The sequence below is a fragment of the Rhinolophus sinicus genome, chromosome 18 (genome assembly GCF_057876585.1).
Source record: "Rhinolophus sinicus isolate RSI-liver-muscle chromosome 18, RSI-T2T, whole genome shotgun sequence".
Classification (NCBI taxonomy): domain Eukaryota; kingdom Metazoa; phylum Chordata; class Mammalia; order Chiroptera; family Rhinolophidae; genus Rhinolophus; species Rhinolophus sinicus.
The window spans coordinates 76,883,818-76,900,223 of record NC_142518.1 but is presented as its reverse complement, the minus strand read 5'-3'; the positions used below and the strand labels follow the sequence as shown (position 1 = coordinate 76,900,223).

The window sequence follows — 16,406 nt, the reverse complement described above, 5'->3', positions numbered from 1 at the left end:
GTGAAGATGTCCTTGAATAAACAGTGCAGCATTTGGAAAGATGGAAAGATGAGGGGTCGGTGGTGGCAACAAGGGAGAATATTTCTCAAGCAAGAGCTAAGATATGCAGACATAAGGAATGTTTTTTTTTTTTTTTTTTTTGTGTGTGTGTGTGTGTGTGTGTGTGTGTGTGTGTGTGTGTGTGTGTACAGGTTGTTTTTCTCCTCTTGCGTGTGGGGCTAAGCAGTAGAAGACACAATTATGCTCACATATATACATTCAGCACACACACGTATTTCCCATTTCAATATTACACTGCTTAGCCATATACTCTGTGGAAAGGATAATCTGGCTTCTTGGCAAGTATGTGCTGTATGCCCAATATGCATAGTTACATGGGTCATTTTAACTTGGAATGAAAATATAGTAACGTTGAGAGTTCTTCTTGGTTCATAATATAACAGTGGAATAGGGATATGGGTCCAGAAATAGGACTGGAACATTAAGTAAGATAGACATGTTAGAAACACTCCAGTAATGGCCCTAGATGTTAACAAACATCCTAGAAATTTACATGAACATTTCAATTCCAATAAAACCAAATCGAGCTTGAGAACCCTGCTTGTTAGATTATACTTAGGTGTGTTCATTCTCTTTAGGACCCTTAGCTTTATAGGATTTTCCAAATAAGTCTGCCATTATAATGAAGAGTGTTTTTCTAGTTATGTTTTCTTGAAATTGAATAAGCCAAGTTATTAGAGAGCCCAATTAGGAATTGAACTTAAAGTTGGTTATTATCACCATTTCTCCAAAAGTCCTACTCCAGGGTCAGTGTGTATTAGTTTGGTTAGAATAGTCATATATCTGTAATTAAACTAATCACCACTTGTTTTTTCCCTTAGGGGAAAGCTACGTTTGCTCCTCAGACAACTTCTTTAAAAAGGTGGAGTACACCAAGAATGTCAATCCCAACTGGTCTGTCAATGTGAAGACATCTGCCAATATGAAAGCTCCCCAGTCCCTGGCTAGCAGCAACAGTGCTCAGGCCAGGGAGAACAAGGACTTTGTGCGCCCCAAGCTGGTGACCATCATTCGCAGTGGGGTGAAGCCTCGGAAGGCCGTGCGTGTGCTCCTGAACAAGAAGACTGCCCACTCATTTGAGCAAGTCCTTACTGATATCACTGAAGCCATCAAACTAGAGACCGGGGTTGTCAAAAAACTCTATACTCTGGATGGAAAACAGGTAGGTTTTTTTTTTGGAAGTACTCTTTTTATTATTTGTTCTAAATCATTGGATGACCATCTTGTACCTCAGGTATCATTTCTGATTGAGGGACAATCCTCCACTTCTCATCATCCCTATCTGATGTTTTATGTCTCATTTGGAAGAAAGTTCTTTTTAGGAGACAAATCAATGGATGAGGAATCTGAGGCTTTGAAATTCAATCTGCTTCTGACTTACCAAGTAAAATGGTCACTTACTCATAGCCTCAGCTTCCTTATCTGCTAAGAAAAGATGTGTTAGAACCTAGATCATCTACATTCTTATGTATATGAATTTAGGTATTACCTGATGCAATCTTGGTTGTTCAATAAATGTGACTGGAAATGAGATTTCTACCACTCATTTCTTCTTAGATACCCTCATGTTGGTTGGTATTCAGCATTCATTTTGTTGAAAAGAGTTGAAGTGACCCTCATATTGTATGAAGAAATCAGATCTGGGGGAAGCACTGAAGTCTCTCATTTGTTTTCTTGCCTCACACTAGACCACATTTTTTCTCCGTTCCTTTTCCATGTGACATAGCTATCTTAATTTGCTTCCACTGATGGTTTATGTGAGAAAGGGTTTCAGGATCCTAAAATTAGCTCAGGAAAGATGCTGCCATCTGTTCTCCTCCAAATCAGGTTCTTCATGTCATTGGTTATGCTACTGAAGTGACACCTATATTAATATTTGGCAAAGAATGCAGCCAGGCATCTCCATCAAACAGATGCACCATTCTCTTGAGTACAGGAAACTATAAATATACAACAAAAAGTATTCCAAAGGCATTGGAACAGTGACTGGTTCTGTTGGCTCTAAAGAGATTCCTGGTTCCCCATCAGAGAAGAAAAGTGTGAATTATTATCAGTTCATACTTTCCACCTCTTAAAACAGCTTTGTTGTTTGAGTAACAATATAGATTGCAAAAAAGCATATTCAGTACACATCAGAATGACCAATGAGTGTTCAAATGCAGAACTGTGTCTCCTCCCATTATTTCTGATATATACTGTGTGCCAAAAGATTTTAAGTTTCTTGGAAGACTCAAACTTGTATACTTGGCAATTTGATAGATTTATGGCTTCTACCTGTTCCCTAACATTTTGTGATCAGAGAGACACCTGGAGATATTTTCCTTATATTGAGAATAAGTCTGCTTCCCTATACCTGTTGAAATAACACAGGACACATAAAAATTAAGGACATAAGACTGATTCAGAAGACCTGGTTTCTAGTCTTGATATAGCCACTTACTGTGTGACCTTAGGCTAATCACTTTACTATCTTGAGCCTCACACTTCTCCTGTGTACAAAGGTGCTGATCACACCTGCCCTGCTCATGCTCACAGAATTCTCATGAGGATCAAATAAAATAATGGGTATGAAAGCATTCTGTAAATTAAACATATGATGTAAATATGTATGTATACAATTTAGCATTAAATGAGATATTAATAAATGTTAGCTCTCTTCCCTCTACTTTATCTCCACCATTCTTTAATTGAATTTCCAACATTTTGTGGTGGTATACCGTACCTTGGCATTCTGTCATTTCTCCTAATAATAAAAGGACAACTCTGCCTCCTTGGTAAGAAAACTCCAGTCCAGTAATGGGTAGATTTTTATCCTACAGCAGCATACATAAAGTGGCAAACCCTCTCCAACTCCTTCAAGCATCAGGTCCCATTTCTTGGGGGAACACAACATGAAATGCCAGTGTATGATAAAGTCTGACAATTAAATTCATGAACTCATCTTAGAAAAAGTGCTACATACCTCATTGCTGAATATCACTATGGTCACCTTTGAAGTACTCCCCTTGGGAAGCTATGCAATGACACCAGTGCCTAGTCCACCGTTCAAAGCAATTTTGGAACTCTTTTTCTGGAATGGCCATCAGAGCTGTTGTCGTATTACCCTTGATGTTCTGAATATCATCAAAATGTCTTCCTTTCAATATTTCCTTTATGTTTGGGTAAAGAAAGAAATCATTGGGGTCCATATCAGGTGAGTAGGAAGGGTGTTCCAATCCAGTTATTTGTTTACTGGCTAAAAACTCCCTCACAGACAGTGCTGTATGAGCTGGTGCATTGTCGTGATGCCATGAATTGTTGGCGAAAAATTCTGGTCATCTAACTTTTTCACGCATCCTTTTCAGCACTTCCAAATAGTAAATTTGGTTAACTGTTTGTTCACTTGGTACAAATTCATAATGAACAATCCCTCTGATATCAAAAAAGGTTAGCAACATCTGTTCAACTTATCTGTCAGACCTTTATTGTCACGAATTTAATTGTCAGACCTTCGTATGTACAAAAATGTCAGGGAGCAGTGCTCAAGGGAGCAGAACAAGGCCTTGTCAGGCATCAGTGCCTCTGTAGACACTGTTACGTTTCTTTAAAATGTCTCTGTCTGCCTGGGAGTTGTATTTTCAGGCCTGATTCAAATGTAATGTTATCTCCCCAAACTCTGGCTCCACTATGCAAAATTAAAACAATCTTAACCTCTTAAAAAAAATCTCAGCTCCTAAAACATTGTGGATGCTCTATAAATGTTTGCTGATTGAATCAACTGACATAAAGTGATTCTCACATGGCTCTGGTAGATGTTCTGAAATGTTCTGAGAAGCCCTCTTCTTTCAATGCCCCTTACACTACTACCCTTAGGTCTATCTAAAGAAATCGGGGGCTTACAAAGGAGTGGATATTCTACCCAGGTGGCTCTTATCCCTTACTTACTTGAACGTCATTGAAGGCAGACTTTTAAAACAGTATTTCCCAAAGTATATTCTAAGAACTGTCCCTATCTCCCTGTTCCCAGAAGCTCTTCATAAAAGGGTTCCATGGTCAAATAAGGTTGTGAAATGCTGCCAATTATATGCTATTCTTAGAAATTCGTAGTGCTTATTTGTACATTAAATGTCCTGAGAAGTCCTGCAGAAAGGAAACCTGTTTAATTTAGTCTCAGGATTTCCCAATCCTATTTAACCACAAATACCTTTTACGGAATACACACACACACACACACACACACACACACACACACACACGAAATAGATATATTATATATATATATATGTATATATATATATGGTAGATATATATATATAATATATATAATATATAGTATATATTATATAATATATACTATATATTATATATATTATATATATTATATATTATATATATTATATATATTATATATATAATAAATATATATTATATATATACATATATATGTATATATACATATATATACTGCAGAGCACACTAGGAAATCATGTTTACAGAAGATCCTGAATGATTAGGAACTAACTAACTTCACTGGTATAATTGGTATGTATGCAGTAACCCACAAATGAAACATCGTTGTGTGGTTACAGCAAGAACATTACATAATGACATTTGGGGGTGCAGGAAAAAACCTACTAAATACAAAAGGTGCTGGGTATACTGAAATTTGGTGCCAAACTCAAAATTTTGGATCCCAGCCCATTTCCCAATTCTAGTGATGACAACTCTAATGTTAGCACTTGTCAGTCACTTTGATTACTGGTGGGGATTCTTAAAACTTGGGAATATGATCTACCTCCATGCAGGCTGAAGGCACATGTGTTGCAATGGTTTGGACTTGCTTGGATGAGATTCCATGTCTGTCTTTGGATAAATGTGGCACCAGAAAAGACAAAGTATGCTGAAGGCTATTTGTTATGGAACGTTTTAACATGAAATCGAGGCCATCACTTGGTTTCAGTCTTCCTCTAACTGGATCCCAAATAGACCAAATCAAATTCTTTTCTAATCCTTTGTTAATAATAACTAATTAAAATAGCCTACTTGATTATACCTGATTTATTGTTGCTTCTGTTCTCCTGTGTACATTTGACTGATTGGCTTACGCTGATTGACAAGCAATCTGCAGACATAGCTCTCATCTCTTTCTCTCTGTTCTTATTTTGTTTGGATGGGCTTTTGGAGACTTTTGTCTTTTTAGGGCCTGTGTTTTGCCAATATAGAAGACTGGGCTCCTGACCTCTTGCCTCTGAGATATTTGTGGTTTGTGTAGTCAGGGAAGCTAATCACTAGGAGGAAGGGGTCCCAATTTACTCCTCACCTCAATAAGAATTTTATAATGGAATAAGAAGTAGTTGGTAGGGCCCTAACTACTCCCACATTCTTAATGGGTTCTAGGAGGTCAGGGAAAACATGATGAAGGGTTGGATGGTGATGCATATTAGTTCATTGTTAGGTGAGATTGTTCTTTTGATTCCTTGGCAGCTGGAGTGGTTGCACTGTGTTGACAAAATTATCCAACTACTAATTTCTAGAATCAAGCCATACATTGACCCTTATGTTTAAAGGTCATGGATGCACAAAAACTGGAATCCAAAATTCTGGTTCACTTCGTGGCTCAGTTGATGCATGGTCTAGCCTTATATTCATTCCTTTAAAGCACAGAGAGCATGGTGCTTCTCTTAGAGATGCAGAACTTTACTAATAGATTTCCAGATTTTTGGCATCTTACACAGGGATATAAGGTCCTCACACCACCCATTTTCATGCTACCCTTATTGGCATCTCCAGTGTCAGTTTTGCCCACATCCAGGATCTGTGCAAAGATTCACTGTTGCCTCAAGATAAATGCCTACGGGATAAGTATGGCCTTTAATATTTGCGTTAGCTTTGGTAGGCCAATTTTTAATTGGATAAATTTGTTTTATGTTTCTATCTATTTCTTCCTATTACCAACTATTTGGACCAGGAATATTTTGTCTCAGTATAACAGAAAAGAGGTTTAAGCAGATTCCAAGATTACCCATAGCTTTGGAAGCTAGAACAGGAGTTTTAAGAAATATTTTGAATCATACAATGGTGGAATAGGAAAATCAGTACAAAGGATGTTTGGGCCACTGCTAAGTATTCCAGGAAAGACTTGCCACTTCCATCTCACTATATGCTAAATAACTGGGTGTTGCAAGCACAAAGGCAATTGCAGGAAACACAGGAAGACAAGTTGGATTTAAGCTTGGAAATGTTGAGTCCATTTCCCAAGGTGTTTACTGTGCCTGTGTAGCTAGTTTTTCTTTCCCCTTGTCTCTGTACCCTCCCATCACATCTGGTCTTACTTATATTCTCTGGCCTCCAGCTCTCACAGAGCCAACTTCTCTCTCCTCCTACTGTTATGATCCTGTCAGTCAATGTTAGGCTCACGTGATCATAAATTACACCCCAAGTGGGAGGTCATTTATCATTGACCTTCCCTTGAGAAAATCAACGCTAGGAAGTTTATGTTTGTGTTACCAAAAGTTCTGCCCTTCCCAAACTTCCACAGATTTGATTCCTGCAGACCAGCTTTGGGAGGAATGGCTTGAGCATGAAGTGAAAAAGAGCAAAGGTGGGAAGCCAGGCTGGGCTCTGTGAAAGGAGACAGTTCGCAAACTACCTTGTAATATGTAGTGTATACTTCAAAATGTCTCACACTGAGGTACATTTTGTATTTTCAAAAATGGATTGTGATGCAGATGTCCAAAATCAAATATACTGTCCTTCTGGAAAGAAAGAAAGAAACTAACTGTACCCTAGTTATTGGTTATTTCTTCAGTAACTTATCCTCTTAAGAGTTGTATTGTTGATGAGATGCTCCTGGCTCTGAGCAGTGATAGAGGGGGAGTTTGGCCATATCAATCAAAAGCTTTTGCACAATATTCCAGTCTTCCACCCTGTTGAGTCTGTTGATATCCAACATTCAATATATGGAAAAAGACCTAGACTGGGATTCAGAGACCTGATTTCTAGTCTTCACTCTGTTCTCCATTAGCTATGTGACATGGGGCCAATCCCATTTGTTCTCCAGGCCTTTTTTTTTTAGATCAGTACATGACCTTTAAGAGAACTTCTAACTCCATGATAACAGAGTGTTCATCTCACAATGTTGCTTCTATATAGATATTTTTCACCAGGATACTACTCTTCTTACTGCCCTCTACCTCTTTATGCTCCTAGAATCCCCAACGTGATGTAGTATTCACGTTGGTAGATAAGTTGTATTCTAGGGTGGTCTCTATATGGTATTTGCACAGTTCTTATATTCAGATCTTTCTTGGGTCCCATGATTACATAACCAAAGAATATTTTCAAACTTGTAATTTTGATTTGACCTCCCTTTCTTTCCAACGTGGATGATATGAGGAGTAAAGGTAGTGGAATCACAAAACAAAGCAAGATAAAAAGCAGCCCGCTAAAATTGTGACAAACATTTGACAGTGCCATCATTAAGCCATCTCCACCACAATGGTGTCATTTTAGGTGCTGGGAAGGATCATTACCAATGGGGAAGGTTAGCATCAGAGTTATTTCTTGAATAAACTGAAGAGGATAGCCAAATAAGGGGCTGACATATCACATTGTGTATTTACCACCCAGAGTCAGTTCTCCTTCTATCACCATATATTTGCATCTGTGTTCATTAGGGATATCAGCGTATAGTTTTCTTTTTGTGATGTCTTTGTCTGCTTTGGGGATCAAGGTAATGGTAGCCTCATAAAATGAGCTTGGGAGACTTCCCTGCTCCAGAATTTTTGGAATAGTTTGAGGAGAACAGTTCTTAATTTCTTTTTTGAATGTTTGGTAAATTCACATGTGAAGCCAACTGGTCCATGACTTTTGTTTGCTGGAAGTAGGTTGATTACGGATTTAATTTCATTGGTAGTAATTGGACTGTTTAGATTTTCTGTTTCTTTGATATTTAGCCTTTGAAGATTGTATGCTTCTAAGAATTTATCCATTTTCCCCCAGATTGTCTAATTTGTTGGCATGTAGTTGCTCGTAGTATTATTTTTTTAATTTCATTTATTTATTTATTTATTTATTTATTTATTTATTTATTTATTTAATTTATGGGGTGAAAATTGTTAGTAAATTACATAGATTTCAGGTGTACAATTCAGTATTACATCATCTATAAATCCCATGGTGTGTTCACCACCCAGAGTCAGTTTTCCATCCGTCACCATATATTTGAGCCGCCTTACCCTAATTTCCTACCCCCCGACCCCCCTTACCCTCTGGTAACCACTAAATTATTGTCACTGTCTATGAGTTTTTGTTTCTCATTTGTTTGTCTTGTTCTTTTGTTGATTTTGGTTTATATACCACAGATCAGTGAAATCATATGGTTCTCTGCTTTTTCCGTCTGACTTATTTCGCTTAGCACTATACTCTCAAGATCCATCCATGTTGTCGCAAATGTTCCTATATCATCTTTTCTTACCGCCGAATAGTATTCCATTGTGTATATATACCACAAATTCTTTATCCATTTATCTATTGAAGGACATTTTGGTTGTTTCCATGTTTTGGCCACCGTAAACAAAGCTGCAATGAACATTGGAGCACACGTGTCTTTATGTATAAATGTTTTCAGATTTTTTGGATAGATACCCAGGAAAGGGATGGCTGGGTCATATGGTAATTTTGTTCGAAATTTTTTGAGGAACCTCCACACTGCCGTCCATAGCAGCTGCACCAGTCTGCATTCCCACCAACAGTCTATGAGGGTTCCTTTTTCTCCACAGCCTCTCCAACACTTGTTACTATTTGTCTTATTGATGATACCCATTCTGACTGGGGTGAGGTGATATCTCATTGTGGTTTTCATTTGCATTTCTCTGATAATTAGTGCTGTTGAGAATTTTCTCATATGTCTATTTGCCATTTGTATGTCCTCTTTGGAGAAACGTCTCTTCAGGTCCTCTGCCCATTTTTCAATTGGGCTGTTTGTTTTTTTTGTTGTTGAGTTTCATGAGTTTCTTGTATGTTTTGGACGTTAGCCCCTTATTGGAGGCACTGTTTGCAAAAGTCTTCTCCCATTCTGTTGGTTACCTCTTTATTTTGTCAATGGTTTCTTTTGCTGTGCAGAAGCTTTTAAGTTTCATATAGTCCCATTCGTTTATTTTAGCTTTTACTTCCATTGCCTTTGGAGTCAAATTCATAAAATGTTCTTTGAACCCAAGGTCCATAATTTTAGTACCTATGTTTTCTTCTATGCAGTTTATTGTGTCAGGTCTTATGCTTAAGTCTTTGATCCATTTTGAATTAATTTTCATACATGGTGACAGATAGCAGTCCAGTTTCATTCTTTTGTATGTGGCTTTCCAATTCTGCCAGCACCATTTGTTGAAGAGGCTGTCTTTTCTCCATTGGATGTGTTTTGCTTCTTTGTCAAAAATTATCTGTCCATATTTGTGTGCTTTTATTTCTGGGTTCTGAATTCTATTCCATTGGTCTATGAGTCTGCTTTTCCTGCCAATACCGTGCTGTTTTATTGTTGCCCTGCAGTACAAGCTGAAGTCAGGGAGTATGATACTTCCAGCATTGTTCTTTTTTCTTAAGATTGCTTTGGCTATTCAGGGTCTTTTGTGGTTCCAAACAAATCTAATGTTTTTTTGTTCTATTTCTTTAAAAAATGCCATTGGGATTTTGACAGGGATTCCATTAAGTCTGTATATTGCTTTGGGTAATATGGCCATTTTAGCTATGTTGATTCTTCCAATCCATGAGCACGGAATGTCTTTCCATATCTTCGTGTCTTCTTCAATTTCTTTTAAAAATGTCTCATAGTTTTCAGCACATAGGTCTTTCATGTCCTTGGTTAACTTTATTCCTAGGTATTTTATTCTTTTCACTGCAATTGCAAATGGAATTGTTCTTTTTATTTCTTTAGCTGAAATTTCATTTTTAGTGTATAGGAATGGAATGGACTTTTGTACGTTGATTTTTTGGCCGGCAACTTTACTGTATTCGTTGATTATTTCTAATAGCTTTTTGGTGGTGTTTTAGGATTTTCTATATATAGCATCATATCATCTGCAAAGAGTGACAGTTTAACTGCTTCATTCCCAATTTGGATTCCTTTTATTTCTTTCTCTTGCCTGATTGCTCTGGCAAGGACTTCCAACACAATGTTGAAAACCAGAGGTGATAGGGGAGAGTCCTGTCATGTTCCTGAACATAGAGCAAAGGGCTTCAGTTTTTCAGCATTAATTATGAGATTAGCTGAGGGTTTGTCATATATGACCTTTATTATGTTAAGGTATTTTCCTTCTGTACCTATTTTATTAACTGTTTTAATCATAAATGGTTGTTTTATCTTGTCTAATGCCTTTTTCTGCATCAATTGATATAATCATATGATTTCTGTCCTTTATTTTTTTTTTTATGTGAGGTATCACATTGATGGATTTGCCTGTGTTGAACCATCCTTGTGCTCCTGCAATGATCCCCACTTGGTTGTGATGAATAATCTTTTTAATGCATTGTTGCATTCGATTTGCTAGAATTTTGTTTAGGATTTTTGCATTTGTATTCATCAGAGTATTGGTTTGTAGTTTTCTTTTTTTGTGCTGTCCTTACCAGGTTTTGGTATCAGGGTAATAATGTTGGCCTCATAAAATGATTTAGGGCATACTGTCTCTTCAATGTTTTGGAAGAGTTTGAGCAGGACAGGTATTAACTAGATCATCTTTGAAGGTTTGGCAGAATTCACTAGTGAAGCCATCTGGTCCCGGACTTTTGCTTTTGGGAAGGTTTTGGATGACTGATTCAATTTCATTACTGGTGATCAGTCTGTTTAGATTTTCCAGTTCTTCATAGTTTAGCCTTGGAAGGCTATATGTTTCTAAGAACTTGTCCATTTCTTCTAGGTTTTTGAATTTAGTGGCATATAGTTCTTCATGATATTCTTGGATGATCCTTTGTATTTTTGTGGCATCCCTGATAACTTTCCCTCTTTCATTTCTGATTTTGTTTATTCATGTCTTTTCTGTTTTTATCTTAGTGACTCTAGTAGGGGTTTGTCAATTTTGTTAATCTCCTCAAAGAACCAGCTCTTTGTCACATTATTTTTTTCTATTGTCTTTTTGTTTTCTATTTCATTTAGTTCTGCTCTGATTTTTATTATGTCCTTTCTTCTGCTGACCTTGGGTTTTATTTGTTCTTTTTTCTGGTTCCTTAAGGTGTAATGTGAGATTATTTATTTAGGATTTTTCTTGTTTGAATTGTCACCCCAATAAACTTTAATTAAAAAATAATTAAAAGAAACAAGCATTTTTTCCAGGCATTTTGTTTTTTGGGGGTGGGGGGTTGAAAATATTTATTCAATATCCTGTTTTCAATTATATATATATATATATATATATATATATATATATATATATATATACACCCAAAATTTGGATTGATAGATCATATGGAAGTTCTATTTATATATATTTTTAGTGAAGTTTATTGGGGTACAATTGTTAGCAAAGTTATATAGACTTCAGGTCTACAATTCTGTATTAAATCATCTATATATCACATTGTGTGTTCACCACCCAGAGTCAGTTCTCCTTCCATCACCATATACTTGATCCCCTTTACCCTCATCTACCATCCCCTTCCCCTCTTACCCTCTGGTAACCACAAAACTGTTGTCTGTGTCTATGAGTCTTTGTTTCATTTGTTTGTCTTGTTTCTTTGTTGCTTTCTGTTTTATATTCCAAATATGAGTGAAGCCATATGGTTCCCGACTTTTTCTGTCAGGCATTTCATTAGGTGTTGGGAATATGTAAAGTTGCGAAAGATACATTTGCTGCCCTTGAGGAATTCACTGTTGCCTTGCCTAATGAGCAAGGTTATTGTAGATTTTATAGGAGATAGTATATGTGAAAGTGCCCTGTGAACTATTAATTATGGTTCTTATCAAACCTTGTCCTTCATTCTTACATCTTGCATTCATAGTCGTTCTCTGTAGTGCTTAAAACTTTAACAGACATTCCACTGGTAAAAGCAGAAAAGTGAAATGAAGCAATAAAAACCTTTTACACTTATTTTGTGCTTCATGGTTTTAGAAGCTCTCTCACCTTTATTATCTCTTTTCATTGTCACAGCAACCCTTTGACATAGTTTAAGTCGATATGGTTATCTCCATTTAGCAGATGCAAAAACTGATATTCAGTGAAGAGATTGAGCTGAGGACATAGAACTGATCAATGGCAGACCCATAACTAGAATCCAGATCTCTTGACTTCGAGGTCAATCCTCTTTCCCCCATATCATGCTGACTCATCAAGTAAAAGTCATTTCAGATATTTATTACATGCTAATTAGATTACTGTAAGCACAGATGTGAAATAAACTGAAATGTTTTAAAAAAATTCTTAAACCCGGGCCGGCCCAGTGGCTCAGGCGTTTAGAGCTCCATACTCCTAACTCCGAAGGCGGCCGGTTCGATTCCCACATGGGCCAGTGGGCTCTCAACCATAAGGTTGCCAGTTCAATTCCTCGAGTCCCAAAAGGGATGGTGGGCAGCACCCCCTGCAACTAAGATTGAACATGGCACCTTGAGCTGAGCTGACGCTGAGCTCCCGGATGGCTCAGTTGGTTGGAGCGTCTCCTCTCAACCACAAAGTTGCTGGTTAGATTCCCACAAGGGATGGTGGGCTGTGCCCCCTGCAACTAGCAATGGCAACTGGACCTGGAGCTGAGCTGCGCCTTCCACAACTAAGACTGAAAGGACAACAACTTGAAGCTGAACGGCACCCTCCACAACTAAGATTGAAAGGACAACAACTTGACTTGGAAAAAAGGCCTGGAATTACACATTGTTCCCCAATAAAGTCCAGTTCCCCTTCCCCAATAAAATATTTTTTTTAAAAATCTTTTTTTTTAATTAAATTTATTGGGGTGACAATTGTTAGTAATATTACATAGATTTCAGGTGTACAATTCTGTATTACATCATCTATAAATCCCATTGTGTGTTCATCACCCAGAGTCAGTTCTCCTTCCATCACCATATATTTGATTCCCCTTAACTTCATCTCCCACCCCCCCACCCACATCCAAACTTTACTAATCTGCCTGAGATAAAGCTAAGGGGAAAATAGATAAGCTCCAGTGTTTTGAATTTCTATGTATTAGATGCCTTATCAAATGCTGGCAGGAAATTGGATTACATGTACATTGCAAGAATCAAACGCTTGCATTAGTAAGCTAAATTAGCGGAGACGTCATCACAATGGCTGCATGAGGCAGCCAGGGAAAAGAAGACGGTAACTTACAAAGGAAAGCCCATTAGATTATCATCAGAGTTTTCAGCAGAAACTCTACAAGCCAGGAGGGAGTGGAAACAAATATTCAAATTATTGAAAGAGAGAAATCATGAGCCAAGAATAGTATATCCAGCAAAGATATCCTTTAGATATGAAGGAGGAATAAAGACCTTTCCAGACATACAGAAGCTGAGGGAATTTTCTAATACACAACCTGCACTACAAGAAATACTCATTTGTTTGTCTTGTTCTTTTGTTGTTTTTGGTTTATATACAACATATCAGTGAAATCACATGGTTCTCTGCTTTTTCTGTCTGAGCAACACAAACAAATGAGAAACAGAAACTCATAGACACAGACAATAGTTTAGTGGTTGCCAGAGGGTAAGGGGGGCGGGGAGTGGGGGGTGGGAGATGAGGGTAAGGGGGATCGAATATATGGTGATGGAAGGAGAACTGACTCTGGGTGATGAACACACAATGGGATTTATACATGATGTAATACAGAATTGTACACCTGAAATCTATGTAATTTTACTAACAATTGTCACCCCAATAAATTTAATAAAATAAAATTAAAAAAAAAAAGAAATACTAAAGGAGGCTATTTGACCACCATCAACGGGGACAATTTGTGGCAACCAAAACACAAAAAGGGGGAGAGTAAAGGCCTGAACTGGAATACGGAAATGGAGAAAGTAAGCGTGCTGAAGAAAATGGAATACTCTAAATATCAAACTTTCTTTTACATAAACTTAAGGGTAACCACTCAAAAAAAATCCAGACTGAAATATATACTGAAATAAAAGAAGAAACAGAGGGAAACATCATAGAATACCACCACACAGAAATAATAGACAACAACAAAAAGGCAAAGAAACAATGGAGACACAGCCTTACCAGAAAACTAAAAATAGAATGACAGGAAATCCTTACATATCAATAATCACCCTAAATGTAAATGGACTGAACTCACCAATAAAAAGGCACAGAGTAGCAGATTGGATCAAAAACTAAACCCAACCATATGCTGTCTCCAAGACACACATCTCAGCTACAAGGACAAGCATAGACTCAAAGTGAAAGGTTGGAAATTGACACTCCAAGCAAACGGTATGCAGAGAAAATCAGGTGTAGCCATAATGATATCAGATGAAACAGACTTCAAGGTGAAAAGGATAACAAGAGACAAAGATGGATATTTCATAATGGTGAAGGGGACTATACAAGAAGAAGACATAACAGTCATCAATATTTATGCCCCCAATCAGGAAGCACGCAAATATACCAAGTAACTACTAACAGAACTAAAGGGAGAAATTGACCAAAACACAATTATACTAGGGGACTTAAATACATCATTGACAGCTATGGATAGATCATCCAAACAGAAAATAAATAGCAAAATAGCAGCCCTAAATGACACATTAGATGAAATGGACATACTTGACATTTATAGAGCACTTCATCCTAAAACATCAGACTATACATTCTTTTCTAGTGTACACGGAACATTCTCAAGGATTGACCGTATATTGGGACATAAAATCAGCCTCAGCAAATTTAAGAAGATAAAATCATACCAAGCATATTCTCTGACCACAAGGCTTTAAAAGTGGATATCAACTGCAAAAAGAAACAGGAAAAACACAAATACATGGAAATTAAGCAACATACTTTTAAAGAATGAGCGGGTCAAACAAGAAATTAGAGGAGAGATCAAAGAATACATGGAAATAAATGATAATGAAAATACATCCTAACAAAAATTTTGGGATGCAGCGAAAGCAGTTTTAAGAGGGAAATTTATCTCATTACAGGCCTATCTCAAGAAACAAGAGAACTCCCAATTAAATAACCTCATGTTACACCTTAAAGAACTAGAAAAAGAAGAACAAATGAAACCCAAGGTCAGCAGAAGAAAGGAAATAACAAAAATCAGAGCAGAACTAAATGAAATAGAGAACAAAAAGACAATAGAAAAATTAATGTGACAAAGAGCTGATTCTTTGAAAAGATTAACAAAATTGACAAACCCTTGGCTAGACTCACTAAGATAAAAAGAGAGAAGACACAAATTAACAAAGGCAAGAAATGAAAAAGGTGAAGTTAACATGGACACCACAGAAATACAAAGGATCATCCAAGAATACTATGAGGGACCAAGGATGCGAACGTCCTATATGCTGAAAATTATGAGACATTTTTAAAAGAAATTGGGGAAGACACAAAGAATTGGAAATACATTCCACACTCATGGATTGGAAGAATCAACATAGTTAAAATGGCCATATTACCCAAAGCAATATACAGATTCAGTGCAATCCCCATCAAAATCCCAATGGCATTTTTTAAAGAAATAGAACAAAACATCATCAGATTTGTTTGGAACCACAAAAGACCCAGAATAGCCAAAGCAATCTTAAGAAAAAAGAACAATAATGGAGGTATCACACTCCATGATTTTAGCTTGTACTACAGGGCTACAATAATCAAAACGGCAAGGTATTGTCAGAAAGCCAGACACATAGACCAATGGAATACAATTGAGAACCCAAAAATGAAACGACATAAATATGGACAGATAATTTTTGACAAAGAAGCAAAAAACATACAATGGAAAAAAGACAGCCTTTTCAATGAATGGTGCTGGGAGAATTGGATAGCCTCATGCAAAAGAATGAAACTGGACTGCTATCTGTCACCATGTACGAAAATTAATTCAAAATGGATCAAAGACCTAAGCATAAGACCTGACACAATAAACTGCATAGAAGAAAACATAGGTACTAAACTTATGGACCTAGGGTTCAAAGAGCATTTTATGAATTTGACTCCAAAGGCAATGGAAGTAAAAGCTAAAATGAACGAATGGGACTATATGAAACTTAAAAGCTTCTGCACAGCAAAAGAAACCATCGACAAAATAAAGAGGCCACCAACTGAATGGGAGAAGATTTTTGCAAACAGTGCCTCCGATAGGGGCTAATATCCAAAATATACAAGGAACTCATGAAACTCAACAACAACAAAACAAACAACCGAATTGAAAAATGGACAGAAAACCTG

The 16,406-nt window shown here is 37.0% G+C and overlaps 1 protein-coding gene across 4 annotated transcripts in view; it reads left to right on the top strand.

The window, feature by feature from the left end:
* The window catches only part of DCX (doublecortin), a 197,548-nt gene that overhangs the window by 24,049 nt on the left and 157,093 nt on the right, over positions 1-16,406 (top strand). For all 4 annotated transcript variants that reach the window (XM_074323613.2, XM_019719327.3, XM_074323612.2 and 1 more), the window contains exon 3: positions 882-1,222. In XM_074323613.2, coding sequence (XP_074179714.2) covers positions 882-1,222 — 341 coding nt within the window. The remainder of the gene's footprint in view (positions 1-881; positions 1,223-16,406) is intronic.